This window comes from Arvicola amphibius, chromosome 6 (genome assembly GCF_903992535.2).
Source record: "Arvicola amphibius chromosome 6, mArvAmp1.2, whole genome shotgun sequence".
Classification (NCBI taxonomy): Eukaryota; Metazoa; Chordata; class Mammalia; order Rodentia; family Cricetidae; genus Arvicola; species Arvicola amphibius.
The window spans coordinates 103,062,457-103,082,422 of record NC_052052.2 but is presented as its reverse complement, the minus strand read 5'-3'; the positions used below and the strand labels follow the sequence as shown (position 1 = coordinate 103,082,422).

General features: G+C 42.7%; 1 protein-coding gene across 7 annotated transcripts in view; it reads left to right on the top strand.

Annotated features, from left to right (window-relative positions):
- The window catches only part of Celf2 (CUGBP Elav-like family member 2), a 526,057-nt gene extending 510,130 nt beyond the window's left edge, over window positions 1-15,927 (top strand). For 3 of the 7 annotated variants that reach the window (XM_038332720.1, XM_038332721.1, XM_038332726.1), the window contains 4 exons: window positions 1,075-1,272; window positions 5,685-5,828; window positions 8,614-8,785; window positions 10,137-15,927. In XM_038332720.1, coding sequence (XP_038188648.1) covers window positions 1,075-1,272; window positions 5,685-5,828; window positions 8,614-8,741 — 470 coding nt within the window. In that variant the 3' untranslated portion in view covers window positions 8,742-8,785; window positions 10,137-15,927. The remainder of the gene's footprint in view (window positions 1-1,074; window positions 1,273-5,684; window positions 5,829-8,613; window positions 8,786-10,136) is intronic. The other 4 variants (XM_038332722.1, XM_038332723.1, XM_038332725.1 and 1 more) reach the window with 3 other exon arrangements.
- Window positions 15,928-19,966: the final 4,039 nt, after the last annotated feature.

The following is a 19,966-nucleotide window of genomic DNA, read 5'->3' as shown; positions in this document are numbered from 1 at the left end:
GATGGCAAGTGGTGACCCTGATGGGTGATAAGTGCTTCTGGTACTTGATTTTTCTTCATCCTTGGCAAGCATCCTATAGTAGCTATCCTCCCTTACCATCAAGATTAGTGTTATTTCCAGCAAGTTATTCTCAGAAACAGATCTTTTAAAAAGCCTTTTTTAGTCTTAAAAGAAACCAAAGGCAGTCTTTTCCTATTCCATTTCCTGTGTTCATGTGAAAGTTCATACTCCATAAAGCATCCTCTGTTTTAACTCAATATTCAAGAAAATGACAGTCAGCAGCCAAGACCCCAGGACAGAATCACACCCTGGTCTACATTCAGATCCCCAAGCTGCTGCCAGAATCCAGCTCATCGACAGTGTCTCTCCAGTTCACTGGAGAACATGGATTACTATCCGTGAGCATGTGTGGTGTGCCTTTCATAGGCTGTGAGTAGCTTGAAGTGTCCTGCTCCTCAGTTCTGAACCAGCTAGGTGATGTATTATTCCTGGGGTCCCAGGCCCTTTGACTGTTTAGGAAGTCACTCTGATGGTACTGCTGACTCACTGAGGTGCACACCTAAGATCTTGTCTGCTCTGCCTCTTCCTAATCACACAGCTTGGATGTAAAAGGTTTCTCTTTGCCCTCAAGCTTCCTGAAAGACCTGTGGCCCCCTAAAAACTTTTAGTCAGTGGACAGCAGCATGCAGATATGATAGGCATCAGCCACTGAGGGTTTGGTTGGTTTTTTTTTTCACATGCTTCCAAGATCTAAGAAAAAGAAGGTATATATTTCAAGAAGGTAACAGTGGTACTTGCCAGTAGCACACTGCATGGAGTGATTCTGTCTGACTTCAGGGCCTCATTGCGTTTTTATCACTGGCAAAGGGAAGGAGAATTATCATTGCTTATTTTTTCCACCTTATTGTGATTTCTTTCTTCATATGTATCGTTTTTGACTTTGTGTTTGTTTAATTGGTGTGCTTGCTGCATGCATTTGCTGTTGTACTGTGTCAAATGATTCTCTGACTTCCTTTGGAAAGCACTAATGAATAAGTGCTATTTCTCTTCTCTATTGTTGGGTTTTTTGTAAAGTTGCTCAAATGCTCTCAGGTATGGCGGCTCTGAATGGAGGACTTGGCGCCACAGGCTTGACGAATGGCACGGCTGGCACCATGGACGCCCTCACCCAGGCCTACTCAGGAATCCAGCAGTACGCGGCAGCTGCACTGCCCACTTTGTACAGCCAGAGCTTGCTGCAACAGCAGAGTGCTGCAGGCAGCCAGAAGGAAGGTAGGTATTTATCTGCACCTCAGGGCCTGGCGGGGCCAGCCAGATCTGCATTTGCCTCTAGAGCACGCCCAGAAGATGCTGATTTAAACCAGTGTCTTAAGAGAAATCGCCGGCTTAATTTCTAGTATTCATGTTAAAAGAAAAAGTCTCAAGCATGAGCCATGTATCACAGTCTTCTGTTCATCTCACTTTTTCCTCAGTTTCACGAATGCCTTAAGAAGTTCTCATCCATCAGGTGTCTACAGGAAATGATTTACTAGTTGCTACTACTGTATAGTATTGTATAGTTGATATATTATCAAAAATGCCTAGTGCATCCTCTTCCCGTCAGCATGAACTCTCAGTCTCTTCTCACACAGAATCTCTTTAGTGAGCGGAGCTGTTTGATGCCATCTGGTGTCGGGGAAGAACTCTCCTGAACTCCCCAGCTTCTTAGTGTCCACGTCCCTTGAAGTAGCGTAGCTGCCTCTCAGTAAGCGGCAGGCTCCAACTAATGATGGAATCCACAGTTAGAAATGACTCAGTTTGTTGTGTAGGGAGGATGTCTTCTGGGAAAGAAAAAAGTGGTAGGTTCAATAAGGCAGGGTAATCCTAAGAATAAATTAAAGCTAATTATAAAATGGTATATGGCCTTGTCCAAACGAGGATAGCTTGTCCTTGTCCTTCTTCCTTTTCATTCCTTTGCTTTGTTGGTTGGTTAGTTTGTTGAGTTGGGTCTCATCCAACAGCCCAGGCTGCCCTTGAATTTGTGCCAGTCTTTATTGGCTCCACCTCACCGTTGCTAGGTTACCATACTCCACTGTTTTAACTTCTTTATTAACTGAATTTCAGAATGGGAAAAGGTAAATCAGAGAAGAATTTTTACCCATACTCTGCAGTTACAAACAACTTTTTCTTGGATATTAATTTAAAGATCTGCAAGTGGTGTCATAGTTTCACTCTGCAAAATTAGGATTTTAAGGAGATACAACTTGAAAATAGAAAATAATTTTTTCTTTGACAAATAGCACAGAGATCATGAATAAAGAAAAGGAATACATGAGGCCTAAGTTATTCCTCAGCTCTTTCCTCTGAGCTGTGACTTCTTCTAGAGGTATTCAAATATGCACAGCTGTTTGAAAGGGACCCCACATCATGCGCACTCCAGGTCTTCCCTGGGAAAGCCTATCTTTGTTTAGTTCCTGTGGCCACTGTGAGAAGTAAGTAGCATGGGCGAGAACCTGTAGGATAACAAAGCTAAATCCCCTACATGGTTCTGGAGATGCTGGATCTGCATTATCCAGCATGGCTTTACAGGACAGTATAATTTGTGTCACTCAGATATAAAACTGCCACTAGGATAAAAATTTAATTGTTAAAGTCTGGGTCCTGTAATAGTATTTTTCTAAATGACTTCTCCCAGCCCACTGCTGTAAGCTGCTTTTCTTTGACTTGTAAGGACTGGAGGTCATGATCACCACATCCTAATCCTAATTTAGGAATGTTGGATACCAGGAATATGCTTTAGGGCTCTTTATTTTTTGGTAATAGTCATAGCTTTTGGTTTGTTCATTTCGTTGGTTTGGTTTGTTTGTCCCTGCCCCAACCCGCATCTCTTACCTCCTCATACCTCTCTGGATCACCTTGTCACCCCGTTCCTCTAGCTCAAGAGTATCATCCGTCTGCCATTAGTGTACAGTGAAGGGAAAGGACAGGTTTACTAGTCAGCAGACGTTGGGATTTCTGTTCTGCAGCTTGTCCTTGGTCTGACCTTAGTTAGAGTTGAAACATACCCTGAACTATTTAGTCATGAACTCTGATATATTTTTCCGCCTCTGGAAAATGAGCTACTTGAACTTGGCAAAGAAATTATTTAAATTAATGTTTCCATAGCTAATTTTCTGAAGGATTGTAGCATTTCTACCGAGCTAAATATCAGGAAAGCCCGTCACTTTTCATGCCATTGAGAGCATCCTCTGGCTACTCTCATACATTCCCATCTCCCTTCCTTAACAAGAGGCAAGTTTTGTACACACAAATAGTTAGGACCCCCAGGAACCCAGCAAGAGGCCAGTTGGCACTTGTGGTCTAGTGTAGCTTTGTTCTAGAAAATAGTTGCCTCTGGGCCTTGGGGTTTTGTGCTTCATCAGGCACCCTATGAGAATACAGAATACAACATCCAGCATGTAGGGACCAGTAATATAACTGCCAGCTGAGGTGTTGTGCTAGAAGAAAGTAGACAAAGAGTTGTGAACAGGTTTTTAATTACTTTTAGAGATCTGGGGGAGGGTTGAATTTATATCAGCTATGTCATTTGCATACAATGAATGTTTTCCTATATGAAACTTTTTTTTAAATCTCAGATCAGGAGGTTTAAAAGATCAAACTGCTGTCAGGTGGTGGTGGTGCACATTTTTAATCCCAGCACTCAGGGGGTAGAGGCAGGTGGATCTCTGTGAGTTTGAGGTCAGCCTGGTCCACAGAGTTAAGTTCCAGGACAGCCAGAGCCATGCAGAGAAACCCTGTCTCAAAAAATAAATCAATAAAATTCAAACTACTTCTTGGTAGTGGCATGCATGGTGGGGTGGGGGGGGATTAAGAAGACGTTGATAATTGTTCCTGGGAATAATAAACAAAAGGAGCAATACCTCTTTCTGTCTGTCTGTTCATGGTCTCCCCTATCTGGCATGGGCAGAATCGGAATGTGGATAGCATTCTAGATTCTATCTAGATTCTAGATTCCCAGGATCCGTCAGGTACACATAGTCCATATTATTCATTAAAAGTGTGCTTATTGCTCAGGCTTCAGGAGAAGCAACATTCCTTACAATGCAAATTAAGCCCCATTAATCTTTCTTGATGCATTTAAATCCTTTGTTTAAAAGGCACACTAAATCTGGGGTACACGTTTGGCCAGTATGCCCGTTACTAAGAAAACATATAGTACAGTGCACTTAGCACACCCATTTCCAGCATTTGAATTTTCGCATCTATCCATATTAGGACCAGAAAACAGTTAAGGAACAGTGTCAACTATAGTTGTCTTCCTTTAAAGCAGGCCTCCCTTGAGTTAGATTAGAGAAATATCCATAGAATCTATAATACAGATTGTTGTTTTGGGCTTTTGGTTGGTTGTTTGTATTTGAGACAAGGTTCCTCTGTATAACAGTCCTGACTGTCCTGGAACTCACTCTGTAGACCAGGCTGTCCTCAAACTTGCAGAGATCCACCTATCTCTACCTTCCAAGTGCTGGGATTAAAAGTGTGTGCCACCACCACCCAACACAGACATGTTTTTAAGTAAAGAAGAAGTAACTACATCTATGGCTTCATAAAGTCTCATTCTTTACGACACTTTGTTCATTAATTTTTCTGGGAGGAAAGATGTGCCAGTTCACTTATTTTTATCAAGTTCTTTCTAATTCTCATATCGCTCATGTCCACACACATGGATACCATTCCCCACTGTAAGAGGTCTGTAGGGAACTCACAGGATCCTGGCCGCAGATCTCCACATGGAATAGGCAGGCACATTCCCTGGGTACAGAAGTCACTTCCCCAGTTCTATGAGCTCCTATTCTTACCAGTGTCCAAGAAGTATCCCAACTTTATCCTCTCTCTATCCAACGCAACTGGTTTCCTTCTCATTCTTTTAACTTCCATACAACTCTTTTATTGGTGAGTCTTGAGTTCAGTGAGGAACTTAAGACAATTAGCCTTCCGAACAGTATAGCTAAAAAGACCTTCTCCCTTCCCCCTTGGTTTTTGGAATTTGCACAGAAAGGGAAAGGCTGTGTTTAAGTCAGTCTTGGAGAAACTCTTGGGTCCACTGTACTTACTCAAGTCTAATTACCTGTCAAAATTGTAAGATTCTAGCTACCTTTCCCCCAGTTGTTAACTCCCTGCCAGTCATCCTAATAAAGATGATTATTACCGTGTGTGCGCACAGATTTGCCAAATCAGAACTGGCTGAATAACCGGGCAAATGATGGAGACATCTGAGCAGCATTGCTGTTTTGTATTCATTATTCTAAATTGCTGCAATCTGCTTAGAATGCAAAGAACATTCTCCTCCACTTCAGGAGTTAGTCTACACATAACATGGCCACCCAGGAGTACCCCATGCCTAAATCCTATTCCTGCCCTGCCCACTGCTGCCACCTTCACACCATGGAGATGAGGCTGATGAGCAGCTAAAGTGGCCCAGGGATTCTCTGAAAAACAGCCCCCCTCCCCACCACACGCCTGCTACCAATTAGAACATATAGAGGACAAGTGTTTTCCTAGACATCATGCTGGCACTTAAAATTATCCATCTGCTTATTCTTTATAAGAAAAAGCCAAATGGCTAACCTATTACTAAAGTATTCCTAAGAGGCTTTGGGGACTAAGACTTGGGGGATACCTTACTCTGATTTTTTCTTCCTCTTTAGGTCCAGAGGGGGCAAACCTCTTTATTTACCACCTTCCACAGGAGTTTGGAGACCAGGACATTCTGCAGATGTTCATGCCCTTTGGAAATGTTATCTCTGCTAAAGTCTTCATTGACAAACAGACCAATCTGAGCAAGTGCTTTGGTATGCAAAAGAAACCTAGCTAAATATTGCAGGTTTCCCAGTTAGGAGTCAGGATAGGGCCTTCCTTGCGGTGGTAACTCCTGACTTTCTAGCTGCATGTAAACAGATTTGGGCAAAGTTTAATCAGAAAAGGGGGATGCGCTGTATAAAAGGGGACATTCCTTTATGTTAGGTAATATTCTATACTGTAGTATTAAAGTATCTTACTATATATCTGATTCTTCCTCACCATAGAACAGTAGTTGTTTCGTCAAGCCCTGCAGATGGAACTGTGAATTTTCAGTCTGTACTGTTACAGATGACCACTGCTAACACTCCACCACTAACCCCTTACTCCTACAGTCAGATAGCTGAAACACTGTATCAGGGCTTGCTACTCAGTCTTTAGCTTACAAATGTACACACTCATAAGCAGGATATGTCCAGGTTGCTGCCTCAGTGCATCTCTGTAGACTAAAGACCAGCAGTTGGTGTGTCCCATGGCCACAGAGAACAAAGCATTATGATGAGCTTGGATTGTAAGGTTGGCCAGGGCTTCGTGCACAGGCCAGAGCACAAGACTATGCAGGTGTTCATCAAACACTACAGCACACCTAGATCTCAGCCTTGCCCCCTTGGGGCTCAGAGGGAGCATCTGTTCTCCCCCCACACCCTTCTATAACAGAGTAATGAAAATTCCTGCCCCAGTGTTTCTGTATGTCAAGGACATTTGTTAAATCCATGGCCTCCTTATTTTTCAAACTGATTTATCCGCAGAGATGTTAAGAGTTCAAGGTATTCATTGCCTTGTTTAGCAAGCTCTGGCTCAGTGTGCATCCAGCAGTTTGTTGATATCACTCCTACAGTTTAATAGTTCATATTGTGGGAGGTGGTACATTTTATAAAATAAGATATGAGTTGTATGTGTTACAAAGAAAACTATCTAAGGTAGAATAGTTCTCAGAGATCCAGAAGTTCAAACTTGATCTGGCTAGCTGGTAGATAGTGTTTTGGTTCTGCACCTCTGCTGCTAAGGTCTTTCCCCATCCAAGAAAGCCTAACCCTCGGGTTAGAAGAATTAGTGCATCACCATTTCCAGTGATTGCTTTTACCCTAGGAGAAAGGCTGACAGCCCAAGCCCACTCCACCTCTGCTATGGGAACTGTATAGAAACCCTTTGTGGCAGCTGAGGAGTGAAAGGGACACTAAGCTGTCATGCAGGGCATGCATGAGAGCCAGAGCTTACCTTTGGGAGGGTTTCCTGGGCAAGATTTTTAGACAGACATATTTTTCATAGTTGCATAATTGTCCTAAGTTTATCTGGAGACTGAAAGGAACAGTAGTCCATGATTTGAGGAAACATTACCCTGCAAAGAGATTTGATCAAGCCACAAACTACTTAGCCAATATGTTCGTGATAATACAACCTGTAGCTGTAAGGATCCCCGATGTATTTTCAATTTGTCTTAAAAGCTTTGCCTCCCAAGTTTCTTGGTGAAGAGTATGTGTCTTAAACTCGCAGTTTGCTGAGTTGCTCGCCGTGTAAACCCGTCCTCTCATCCGTCTCACTCTTGACCACGTCCACTCTTTAATCATCTTGCCACTTCCACCTAAAAGACCCCGAGAGAAAGGAGAGGTCACATCAGAGCCAAAGTCTTGGATTTGAGATTACTTTTACTGGGAATTGGAGTTAATAGAGACATAAACAACCGTTTTTGCAATATGGCCTACCTACTGAAAGCTTTCCTGCCTTATACCTTGTGTCCACTTTTATCAGCCGAGAATTCTGCTCAAGTATGTTTATGTCCTTTGCCCCCTCCAATGGTTTGTAAAAGAATTTTCTCTTTAATTTTAAACCTTCATAGTAGTAGACAGGTGAAAATACCAGAACCTTCCAAATTACTGATGTTTCAAAGTGAAATTCAATCCATGGAGTATCTTTCTGTCACCACTCAAAGTCAGGAGGTGCATGTGAGCTCACCACTTGCTGCCTGCTCTCACCGTCCACTGTTAGGACACACTCAGCAGCTACAATTCTCTTCTGAATCTGTGCAAAATATCTATCATTTGTTTGCCTCTCTCTCTCTCTCTCTCTCTCTCTCTCTCTCTCTCTCTCTCTCTCTCTCTCTCTCTCTCTCTCTCTCTCTCTCTCTCTCTCTCTCTCTCTCTCTGATGGTGGCTTATTGTTGCAGATACAAATAACTGGGATATGTTGAAACAATTATTAAGCCCTGATACAAAGAGAAAGGCATGTAACTTTTCTCTGGGTTTGTCTGAACAGTAATTGTAAAATGTTAAGAAGCTAGTATACATTATTCTAATTCAGCTAATTCAGTGGTTGACTCATCCCAAAGCCCAGCCCTTTGTAGGCTCTGTCTATATATATATATATATATATATATATATATATATAGTACTTTTCTGAGGAGTTTTTCCAAAGGATCCTGGGGAGTAGGGAGGGGGAGGGATACCAAACAGGGATACTTCAAAGCACTGAAAAGAGGGGGAAAGTTCATAGAACAACTTAGCTTTAGTTATGTGGAGAGAGGTTTTGCCCTTCATGGAGAATCTGCCCTTTGACTAGCTCTGGCACTCCTTGCCAGTAGGCATTATCAATGTTGTCCACAGACATGCACTGTGCATGCATGGGACAGCATAAACCTAGCAGAGCCCAGCTCAGATCCTGGGACAGGCACCTCTCAGCATTTGCAGTCATACTATGCCGGCCAGCCCCGCCAGTCCCATTTTCTACTTGGCTTCCCCTTCACCCTGACCTCCCTGCCTCCTTCCCCTTTATGTTTTACAGGTTTTGTTAGCTATGACAATCCAGTCTCTGCGCAAGCTGCAATCCAGGCTATGAACGGCTTTCAGATCGGCATGAAACGCTTGAAGGTGCAGCTGAAGCGCTCCAAAAATGACAGCAAACCTTACTGATCCTAACCCCAGAAGCTCCCTGCTCTTATTTTAGCTTTCTTAGGGTAAGTCCCACAAGCCAGCCTGTTCTCAACAGGGAAGGCAGAGGAGGGACCACAATGCCAACTTTTGCCAAGAGAGATGGTTATTTTTACAATAAGGCCTCCATTCCTTCCACTCATGCCCCACCCAATTTGCCATAAATTAAAACTTGGGCTACCTTGTTTCTGTTGAGTAAATTCCTTCTCTAATTGTGCCACTGTATTCTCCTTTGTTTTGCAATTTGAATATCCTTACTCCTTTTTAAAATTTTTGTTTTGCTTTTTAAAAGAAAAACATATAAACAAATAAATGACATCTTGAGATTTTGAAAGGCAAGCAAACACTAATGTGCAATTCTAACTCTGAAACCACTGGTGCCCCAAGAGCACTGCCTGGAGAGCTCACCCCTCCTTGCCCGCCCGCCCCTCAGAGGCCCTGCGGTTGAGTTAACGTGGTGGCCTAGCAGAGGGAGAAGCCAGGAGAAGCACTTAAAACACCACAGAACATCCTCCCACTACATTGGTTTGTTTTAATATAAGTAGGATTTTATTTTAGGGTTCAAAGAAACATGACATTTATTGGTCAGATTATTACACTGGTTGTCTATTTTGTTATTGTTTTATTTTTGTTTTTAGAAAGGATTAATGTAAAAAAAGATTTAGAGATCTGTTTCTTAAAGCTACAGGGTTTAAAAATAAAATAAAAATGAGTGAAAATACTTGATGTTTCTTGAAAGATAAATTTAATAATAAATAAATACATAAATAATACATAAATAAAAAAGAAAGCCACAGGCCTGTAAATTTTATTTGTAAAAAAAGCATTTCTATTTTTATACAAAATTTTTACTGCCTCAGAAATAATGGAAGTTATTTATTGCCTATTGTTAACTTATTGGGTACCTAAAGAGCAGTTCTCTGTCCAGCCTCCTGAAGTAGTCTCTAGAGGAATTGTTCTAGGAACGGGCTTTGTCTCACTGTTGAACCCTAGACCTAAAGTTCATGCTTTATCCTCTCGTTGTTTGTATCTGTCTGATTATTTTGTTCGTAATTTCCATTATCTGGTTTACAGTTCAGTTGTCTTGACTTCCCCATATGTCACCTTTGTTCAGACTGGACCCTCTCCTCTGTCCCTTGCTAGTCCCTCACCCCAAACACCCAGAATCCATCCCCTCTCACTCTCTCCAGATGGATTCTCTTGGGGTTTCATTGTGCTGTGGAAAAAGAGTGTAAGAAATGCAAATTATGTTACTGGCTCATAGACTCCCTGAAGACCTCAGATTTGCATTAGTTTTTCTCCTGCACCCTTGAAAGTGATTTTGTTGCTGCTACGTAGATTCTGTGTAACTTTTACTCTTCCTTGTTTTTTCCCTAGACATCTTCATGCCCGTTAGTTCACCGTTTGCCTAGCATGTCCCTGTGGCGTCTCAAAAAAGTTCCATCGTCCCGTCATTGTTTCTGATGTCTTTCTGACCTCACATCATATTTGGTTCTCCTACTGACCTTTGATCTAGTTTGACCTTTGAAATTTGCATGTGACCTCATCTAGCTATGAATTCTGGGAAGTCAATGTGAAAAACATTGCTGCATTCATGCAAGACTGAAATTATTAGACAAATTATAGAAAAAAAACCTGTGGCAAAAATGTTTTTTTTTCTTATTTTTTTTTTCATAAAACAGACTTGAAAGTATTACACAGGGATTGGCATTCTTCCCGGTCACTGGTGACAATAGCAATATGTGTCCAGGGACACAGAATGTTGGTTTCTAACAGACTACTTCCAAAAACAGTTTGAGAAAAAAAAAACTGTCTGATTTTAAGTCTCTAGAGGTCTGTAATAGTTTTTACATTTTTCAGGCAGTGTAAAGTTTTTGATAAGGCCATTTTAGGTGGCTCACTTTCTCATTAAGATATATATATATAGAACCACTTTTTGTAGATTAGTATAAGAAAAATATTTACCCTGTTTTGGGGCAAATGCTACCTATTTGTGTCACCTTTTGCTGAACTGACTCACAGTTAGACAATCCATGGTTTAATGCACATGAAATTACCTATATTTTATACTGTGTCAATGTACAGGAGAAAGGTCGCTGTAGCTGTCATGTTGGTGCTTCTGTGGATTTAGTTGTGGTCTCATCATGAGTCTCGAGGTCTTAATGTCATTTGTTGATAAGACAAGCTTAGAATTGGTTTACTTAAAACAAAACAAAAAAAAGAATTAAAAAAAAGTTGTTTGCTTAAAAAAAATAATTTCATGTGAGAGAAAAAAAAAACTATTCCAGAATAAGTTTTGTGTTGGCTTGAGAAGCATTGCTGTCACTTTTTTTATTGTGGATATTAGATGTGTTTGTGTTCAGCAAAATGTGATCTGTTTTGTTTTTTCTTTTAAAGAAAAAAGTGAAAACTATATAGTGCCAAATTCCAAAGGTACTTCCTCCCTAGAGCTTCGGTGTGTTTCTTGTGAGAAGTAATTTGATAACATGGGTATTTTATTATGTGTTTTGTATAAATCCCTAATATTTAAAAAAAAGGTTACAAAGTTTGTTAACTTGCTATTCTGTGGTCTTGTTGCCTGAAATTGTTATTGTTTGTTATTTCTCTACGCTGTTTTTTGTAAGACATTGTACAAGTGCCCGTGTCTCACTTTTTACCACTCTGCACATCAATGCTGTGAAGGCGACCCTCACAATGTATTTTCTTCATAATATCTGCAAACCTCTAAGGTGAGAAAGTCTTGAACTTTTAACCCTTTCTACCCAGAGCTATCTGGAATGTTGGTAACTTTTTATATTGTCATCCTTGGGTTGTTTGGGGGTGTTTCTGATTTGGATTTTTCCTTCTATATATCTTCTAAGTTCTTATTTTTGTTTTTTAAGACCCCCCTCCCACCCAAAAACTTTTTCCTATACCATTTTTTTATTTTCTTTTTTATTCCCCCTCCTTCCTATTATCCTATGCTCCTTTAGTTTCAATTTAAAAGATTGAGTTAAACCCTGTGAAGGTAAAAACAGGTAGACTTAGTCCCAACATAAGCCCTAAAAACACTATTTGCTTTTTGAGATCAGGTTTCATGGTATGTCCAAGTATACAATATTTCCATACACCCTGCAGTTAAATGGCTTTTGTATGGTCCAATCTTTCAAGGAATTTTGCTTTCATTTCTTAAACACTCCTAAGTAATGCTGAATCAGCCATTGTGCTAGGGATTCTTGGACTCCAGTGGACACTTGAATAAGCAAGGTGTCCGTGGGAAAAGCCCACAGGCCTTTCCTTGCCTCTCTGGTTTTCTAGGGTGTTTTGACTTTTGATTGAACACATTTAAAGGGGCTGACCATATAAGAGGAGCTCAATTCTGTTCTTCACCATAGTTACTAACCAAATACCCAGGACCAGGTCCTGCTGCCACTTTTTAAAGTGCCGTATTCCGCTGAGTCTGGCTTTGTATGAACAGAAGTCTTGTTCTGAGAGACCCTAATGTCATACCTACAGTCCCAGTCCACACCCAGCCTCGGGTAAAGCATGCCCTCCCAGCTTCTGGTCTCAGCCCCCCTTTCCTTCTTGCCCACCCCATGGGTTAGTGTGTGTGTGAATGTGATAGCCCTGAGACGGAAAGGATTAGCCTCTCACAATGCAAAAAACAAGTTTCCTCCCACAGCACGTGCACTTCCAATGACATGATTCGTGTTACCCACACCTGTTTACTACTGCCGGGGCCTTCCTTCATCCTTGAGGGCTATTTTGTACTTTCTGCAGCACTCAGCTTAATAACAAAGTGGTCACACACATTTCTCAGTCTCTACTATATGGTGGTGTGTAGATACACGTGTAGAAACACAAGAGAATACCAGTTGTATTTCATAGACCGTCTCATTCAGAATCTATTCATTTATCAATGGCATAAATCTCAAAAAAATCAGACTTTTTTTTTCCCCATGGATGCAAACTGCCCTCCTTCCTCTTAACCCACCTGCAGTCCCCCGCAGAGGCTCGGGCCAGGCAGGCACTTTCTGTTGAGTGTTTCTAATTTTGCAGGCAACCAAGACAGTACATTGAGGGGGAGGTTTTTGGTTTTGCATGTTTCATTGTAAGAAAGATAACCTTCCTCAGAGACAAACTGTCCTTTATCTTTCGATGTCAAAAGGAAAAAGCTGCAAGGGTGTACAGGGCCTGTTTCTGGAAGACAAAACACAGGGAAGCTGCGTTTTTAGGAATCAAGTGTAGACCATAGTCTTTCAAACTCACTCAGAGAACTCTGATCAGAGCGCACCTCCAAGGTGTAACAAGTTCATCTTTCTTTCACCGCAGGGGTTCTAGTTCTTTGGCTTGTGCTACTCTGGAATCATTTACTGTTTCTGTTTTTATTATCTTAAGTGCTAATTAAAAAGAAATAAAATTTTAAAAAAATGTAGTTTCATTACCTTTTGAATAATGTCATACAAAAAAATGTATTTGTGTTTTTTGTGCTGTGGGAATTGTTGTTTGTAGATTAATAATACCATTTTGTTTAGAATTACAAAGTAGTTTTTAAATATTGTCTGAGAAAAGCCAAAGTTAATGCAACCTAGTGGAAACTGTAAGACCATTTGAGTATTGTTTCTGTTTTATTGATGCATTTGGATTTTGTTGTTTGATGGAATTTGAGCCAAAAAACAAAAACGCAGGCTTTCCTATTTCTACACCTGATTGTACTTATGCATTTTGTACCAGTGGGATTTTTTATACTGGAGATTAAAAAAATGGAAATTTTTGTGGCTTACTCTTGTGGGCCCCTGACAATGACTGATTTCAAGTTTGATTTCTGGTTGATAGAAAGAAAGTTGCTTTTCTTTTAAGAATTAAAAACTTTGGCTTGATTTCTTTTTTCCCTTTGCTTATATCTAGCATTAGAATTTTGTCTTAAAATACAGCGGTAAGTTTCACTTTTTATTCTGTATTGTGCAGTTACACAATAAGATAATTAGACTTAGAAGTACTCAGTCACTTTAAGTGGATAAATGTATTAGTTAAACTTTAGGAGTTTGCTTTTTTGCTGTTTAGATCGAGGTTTTTTCTGACCCTTCTGTCCTCATTGTGAACATAACCGTGTAGTTGAAACAGTCAGACTTATTTTTGTAATGTATGTTACTGTGTGATGCGGTTTTTTGCTTCTGTCTCCAATATTAAACCATTTTCCTAATAATTGTTTCTCTCTCTGCGTGTTGTATCGTTGGTGGTCATTCTGTGTTGGTGATGCATCTACACACCTCACTGTTGCACGTATGTTTTTTTCTATATGTTGTGTAAAAAGATACAGTCGATTCCACCTAAGTGAATATCTGATTTGGGAGACGAGGAAACTGCGCATCCCACCCCCTGGTTCATGCATAGCCTACCCTAACCGCTGCTTCCAGGGCAATACGCCTTTTCCCAGTGATTCATCCAATCTGCCTACAGGGCTGGACTTGGCGAGGCCTTTAAGGGCTTTTGACCACATGTGTTCCTTTCCCTTTGCTCCCCTCTCCCTCATACCCACAGTTCCTAACCAACCTTAGGAAGAGCAGAAGCGGTAGACCCAGGGTTTCTTCTGTCTGTCCTCAAGTCCCAAGTCATATCACTACAGTCAAACTTAGAAAGGGATCGTCTTTGCAAGAGGTGAGCCCTCAGGGAAGGACAGAATAAAACTAGCTGATCAACAGGGGCATAAAAAGAGTTAAACTTGGCTGTCTGCTACATCAGTTGATATATGGATAGAAATGCATTTCTTCATGCTAATCATTTTAATCCAGGTGTAGCTTCAATTATTACAACTGACAGACATGGGAAGACTGCCAGGTTCTCTAGTGAAAGCAGAAATGAATAAGGGAGGTTGGGTGGGGGACTTGTAGAGTTGTAGCTCATGATGCCATAGGTCCATGTTCCCTCCTGGGTGGACACAGGATAGGAACGAGCTGGGCTCCCACTGTCCCCCAGCCCCTGATCAGAGAACATCCCCACTCTCCCTGCAGTGAGAGCCACAAGCCTACCTTGCTCAGGAATCTGGCTCCCCTCAAGGTGTTCCTCACAGATACCATGGCTGTCTACTCTCCTCCCTCCTCTTCTCACTCCTCCTAACCTTTCAGTACACACATCAGGTCACCCTGAGCCTGGTACAGCTCTGGCTGCCCACCCTCTGATTTCAGAAGGCCCCTCAGGCCCCTGTTCTTCAGTCAGATCAGCAACCTCGGGCCTACCAAGCAGAAGAAGGTGGCTCTTTCCTTAGGCTGCACACCTCACCGGGAATGAGTTTCAGAGTTCTAAACCTACACTGAGGGAAGCTGATTTCTAGTGATGCTTCTGCTGTCCGTCTCACTGCCTAGTCAGTCTGCCTCTGAAGGGCACTGCTTCTGTTAGCGAGGAAAGATGGGCACGGTGTGATGGCTTTTCCTGTCTTTTCTGGAAGAAGGGGTGGCATAAGGGAGGGGAAACTGGGGAAAGAGGATGATCACATTCTCCCCAGGGTGTGTTTCTTCTGGAAGTGCAAATATGGCCACCATTCAACACAAGGCATAACGTTCACGCACAGAAAGACAAAGTGGGTTTCCCCACCGAAGACACAAAGGCTCGTTCCTGTAAGCACGTGTGACCATCAAGTTGGCCACTACTTAAATTCGCACTCGGTGTTGATTCTGTAAAACCCCACTATGGCGTGAGCAGGTCTGTCTACGGCCCGCACACAGACCACTTTGAGAAACCACAGAACCATATACATTTCCTGGCTGGTGGACGCCACATTGCCTGCCAGGCCACAGCAATGGGGTGTGAGCCGCAGGCTCATAGCTAGCAAGCTAGGCGATGCAGTGAACATACGCGGACCATGAATCGTTCCTGATAAGTGAATAAAACATTGTGGCCAGACAATCAGCTTATTCACTTATCAGGAATCGACTGTTCTACTAATTCACTGTTTTTGTTTTTCATTTCTGTTGTAATTCACTATTTTTGCTGTGTTCTGTTTTTTTTCCTCTCATGCTTGGGCAAAATCACTGGGAATATTATCTTCATGTGACCATGAACCATTTCTATTGAGTGAAAATGGTATCTTAACAAAATCTATGCACTTGCTATCAGGAACACAATACTGGATGTGTCTTATATATATTGAACTATATAGTACTCGATTTCTTAAATAAAGCTTAAGAAAGGACTCGTGTGTAAAGTTAATGTGATTATTTCTCAAAGCAGTGTTTCTAAGGGGTATTGTTTTAAGTCTTGAGTGATATAGGATATTTTTCATTAAAATTATATCATTGTCTTTATGGATTAATATTCAATAAATTGACTTTGGAAATAAAACAGTTGGTAGGGGGAGTTCTTCCGAGTACATTTTAGCATGGGCTGGAGACCCTTCTTTCTCATGATTGTGGCTAATCTCTAGCCAAGGGTTGCATGAGGCGATGCAGAAAAATCCTTCACTTCCAAAGACCACTTAGGAAGCAACTATATGCAGCCTAACCTAGAAAGCCCATGACCTTTTGAATGTATGATCTTGAGCTCTGAAGAAGGGGACAAAAGAAGAAGGCAGGCCCGAGAATGGTGCTGGTATGTGTCAGTGCGGTGTCAATGAGGTAGCACTAAAACCACACCCTGTGGAGGACAGTGGCAGTTCTCTTTAGGACTATAGAATGAGGGACAGCAGAGGAGGTACTGATCTTTCTGAATGAGACGGTAAGATTTCCAAGTCACTTGTGAGGGGAGCTAGCCTGTAAGTGTGTAGGCTTTATGCACGAGGCCTGCTGTTTGGCCCTTTGAAAAAGGGCTTTTGAAATTTTCCTGCAGGCTTTAAGTTTGAACAGAATGGCATTTCTATTAGATCTTTCCACCTTGGGAGTGTTATGATAAATTTGTTTTTCTTTTGTATGATTCTAAGAAAAACAAACTTTCTACCTGCACAATGGCACAGATACCTAACCCTTTATGAAACAGATCGTATCTCTTGTGATGAGGAACAGAAAGAGTATGGCTACTGAAGACCCGCTGAGAAGCCAGAACTCTTCTTCCATCTCCCATCACAAGCTTTCAACTTGTAAACCTGTCATGCCCCAAAATTAAAGCTTGTAATGAAAGGTGAGGGTTAGGAACAAGTTCTCAATCAAGAGAGGGGCTTGATAACACGCCGTAGGTGGCACCATGCCGTCTAAGAGAGAGGTAACACTGAAACCACGGGCGTGCCAGCTCAACTCTCAGGAGCTAGCCAGCCAGAAGATGGCATTCCCTTTAAGATCATGTCCAAGGCTATTGGCAGAAGGATCCCGAGCCTCAGTAGCACAAGAAAAATGCAACCTAGCAAATCCCCTCTAAGAGGTCTGCAATCCTGAGTCTAGAGTGCTCCATGCCTGGAAATCCAGCGTGCGCTGCTGGGAGGCCAGCTTAGACTGCTAGCTGAGTCAATACCAAGAGCTGCTTCATGGGGAATATTACATCTTCTTTAACTTTGTTGGTGGTTACCAAAGCAGCTCCTCCTTGCTTCATCAGAGAGATGTCTTTAAGGCAAAAATGTGGATCGACAAAGAGAACTCACAAGGGTGTTGTGTTCGGTAACTGGTCAACCACAGCTTAAGCTGCACACAAGGATCCCCAAGTGTGGATCACTGGGTGAGGCTTCTGTCATGATATTGGTATGAAAATCATAGAAAACAGGCACATGCCCTGGAGAGCCCAGACTACCCCAGTGTCAATGCCAGCTCTCTCCTTAATTACTGGTTGTGCCTCTATGTACCTTAATTTCCTCCTTAGCATAACAAGGGTGAAGTTATACTTTGTGGGTGTGATTGTGTAACCAAACACACACAAGATGATTGGATCACAACATGAACTGTTCAGTAAGACTAAACAAATGTGTAGCAGTGCACAGTCCAGGCTCGGGCGCCTCTGTGGCGTCCTCTTGGCCATCTCTGGAATGCCTCACAACTCTCTCTGGGTTTCCTGGGTAGCTCAAGCATGGCTGGCCAGAATCTATAGTCTTCCATTGAGAGTTATATCCTAACAAGTCCTAGAACAGACAGCTCCAGAGAAACTGTCCAGAGATGGCAGCCTCCTGTGAAGCCAGCAGACCATTCTCAGTGAGCTCCTGTGTGTCTCCGGATCATGTCTAGTCAGCATTCAGTAGGGGAGTCTGGCTCTTCCAGTTTGAAGCCGACACAGGTGAGACGAGGTCCCCTGTAGAACTGCCTCTCACAGAACTGCAGGTTCTAGACAGGTAGGTCGCAACCTCTTTGTGGTTGCAGATCAGATATTCTGCATATCGCGTATCTACATTATGATTCACAACAGTAGCAAAAATCACAATTATGAAGTAGCAACAAAATAATTTTATAGTTGGGGTCACCACAACATGACGAACTGTAGTAAAGGGTCGCAGCATTAGGGAAGTTGGGGACCACTGTTCTAGGCCATTATTCCAAGGCAAATTGGTGTCTTTAGCAGCAGCCTGGCTATGTCTGTCTGTGACCATGCTGGGGGGAGCAACAGACGGGGCTCAGAAGTACAGAGGGAGCTGAGCGCAGAGCTCTCTGAAGCATCAACCTCCAGTTGAACCAGAACACTCTGCTTTTGTTATCTGACTTAGTGCCCACATCGTGTCTCGATTTAGAAAAACAATTTCGTGAGCGCACATGAGGAAAGTTACTGCTGGGCCACAGGGTAATGGCAGCTCTCACTGCCTAAGCTTTGGAGCGCTGTATGAGGAGCCTCCCCCATCTCCCCCGCAGCTCACGGCAATACAGTCCAGCACCTGCGAGTCACCAGGTACTGAGCACCTGGTACTGCTGTGAATGCCTGCTCCCAGGCAAGATGTGTGCTCTGAGGGGAAGGACTGTCTCACTCCTCACTCTATCCAGTGCCTCACGGTGATCGGTGATCGTGGAGGCAGGGGGAGAGAGGGTGAGTCAGTGGGCAAACGGGATGGATGCAGGAATGTGGCCAGTGATTTGGCTGGAACTGTAGAAACACATTTGTAGTATGGAGGTGATCAGGCCTGCTTTTGGTCCCGCCCAGCTCCAGCACGGCTAGCTTTACACCCAAAATAACAACACACAAACTGTTCATTTAAACACTGCCTGGCCCATTAGTTTCAGCCTCTTATTAGCTAATTCTCACATATCTTACTTTAACCCATATCTAATAATCTATGTAGCGCCACGAGGTGGTGGCTTACCAGGAAGAATCTAGCGAAAGTCCATCTTGGGCCTGAGCTTCAACGCATCTGACCCAGAGAGGAGAGGCATGGCAATTGCCAGAGGCATCTGCCTTACTTCCTTCTTCCTGTTCTGTCTACTCCACCCACCTAAATCCTGCCCTATCAAAAAGCCAAGGCAGTTTCTTTATTAACCAATGAGAGTCCTCCATCACACATTCTTTATTCAATGGACAGTAACTCGGAAAATTCATGCAGAGAGAGGTCTGACTGTGGCATGGGCTGAGGATGGTGTAAACTGGAAGCCTCTTGGCAAAGTCAGGAACCACTTCAGGGAGGGGGTCTAGGACAGAGGTGGGAATGAGAAGGAAGAATTGAGCTCCAAATACACAGAGAATCTCCCCACAGAGTTCTTAGGCCCTGGGCCCTCAAGGATGGGAAGGCCTGTAAGTTGGTGCCCTCACTGACAGTGTGCTGGAGACTCGTGACAGGGGCTACTCACCCTGACTCTCCAGCTCATGACTAAACTCATTACAGAGCTGATACAAGTGGTCCATGTGATCGGGGCACATTCTAAGCAGTTTAGAAGTAGTTTCCACGAGAGAACTTTGCCCTTTTACAAACTATGAACTTAAGCAAATCCTACCAGCCTTGCGGAAGCAAGGAAGAGACTGGTGACCGGGGCCTCTGTGGTGTTCCGGCTGGAGCTGTGCAATTAGCTGTGTCCACCACACAGACTCTGCGGTCATCATGCCACTAGAGCTCCAAGGGCCCAAATCTGAAGCTCTCTCCCCACATCCACACCCCCAGCCTGCCCACCTCCCATCCCATCGTGACTGTGCCAATCCCTGATGTGGCTTACTCGGCTCTCCTTGTAAGCTCCATGTACCCAGTAGCTGTAATATGTGGATCACTATCTGCTTGCTTTCTCTGGCACTGACCTCTGCAGAATAGAGGTCCGAAACCAGGAAAGACCCAACTCCCTTCCTTAAGTCTGGGATAAAAATGAGAAAGGTAGTCTTCCAGGGCTGACTAGAGTAAAATAAATTAC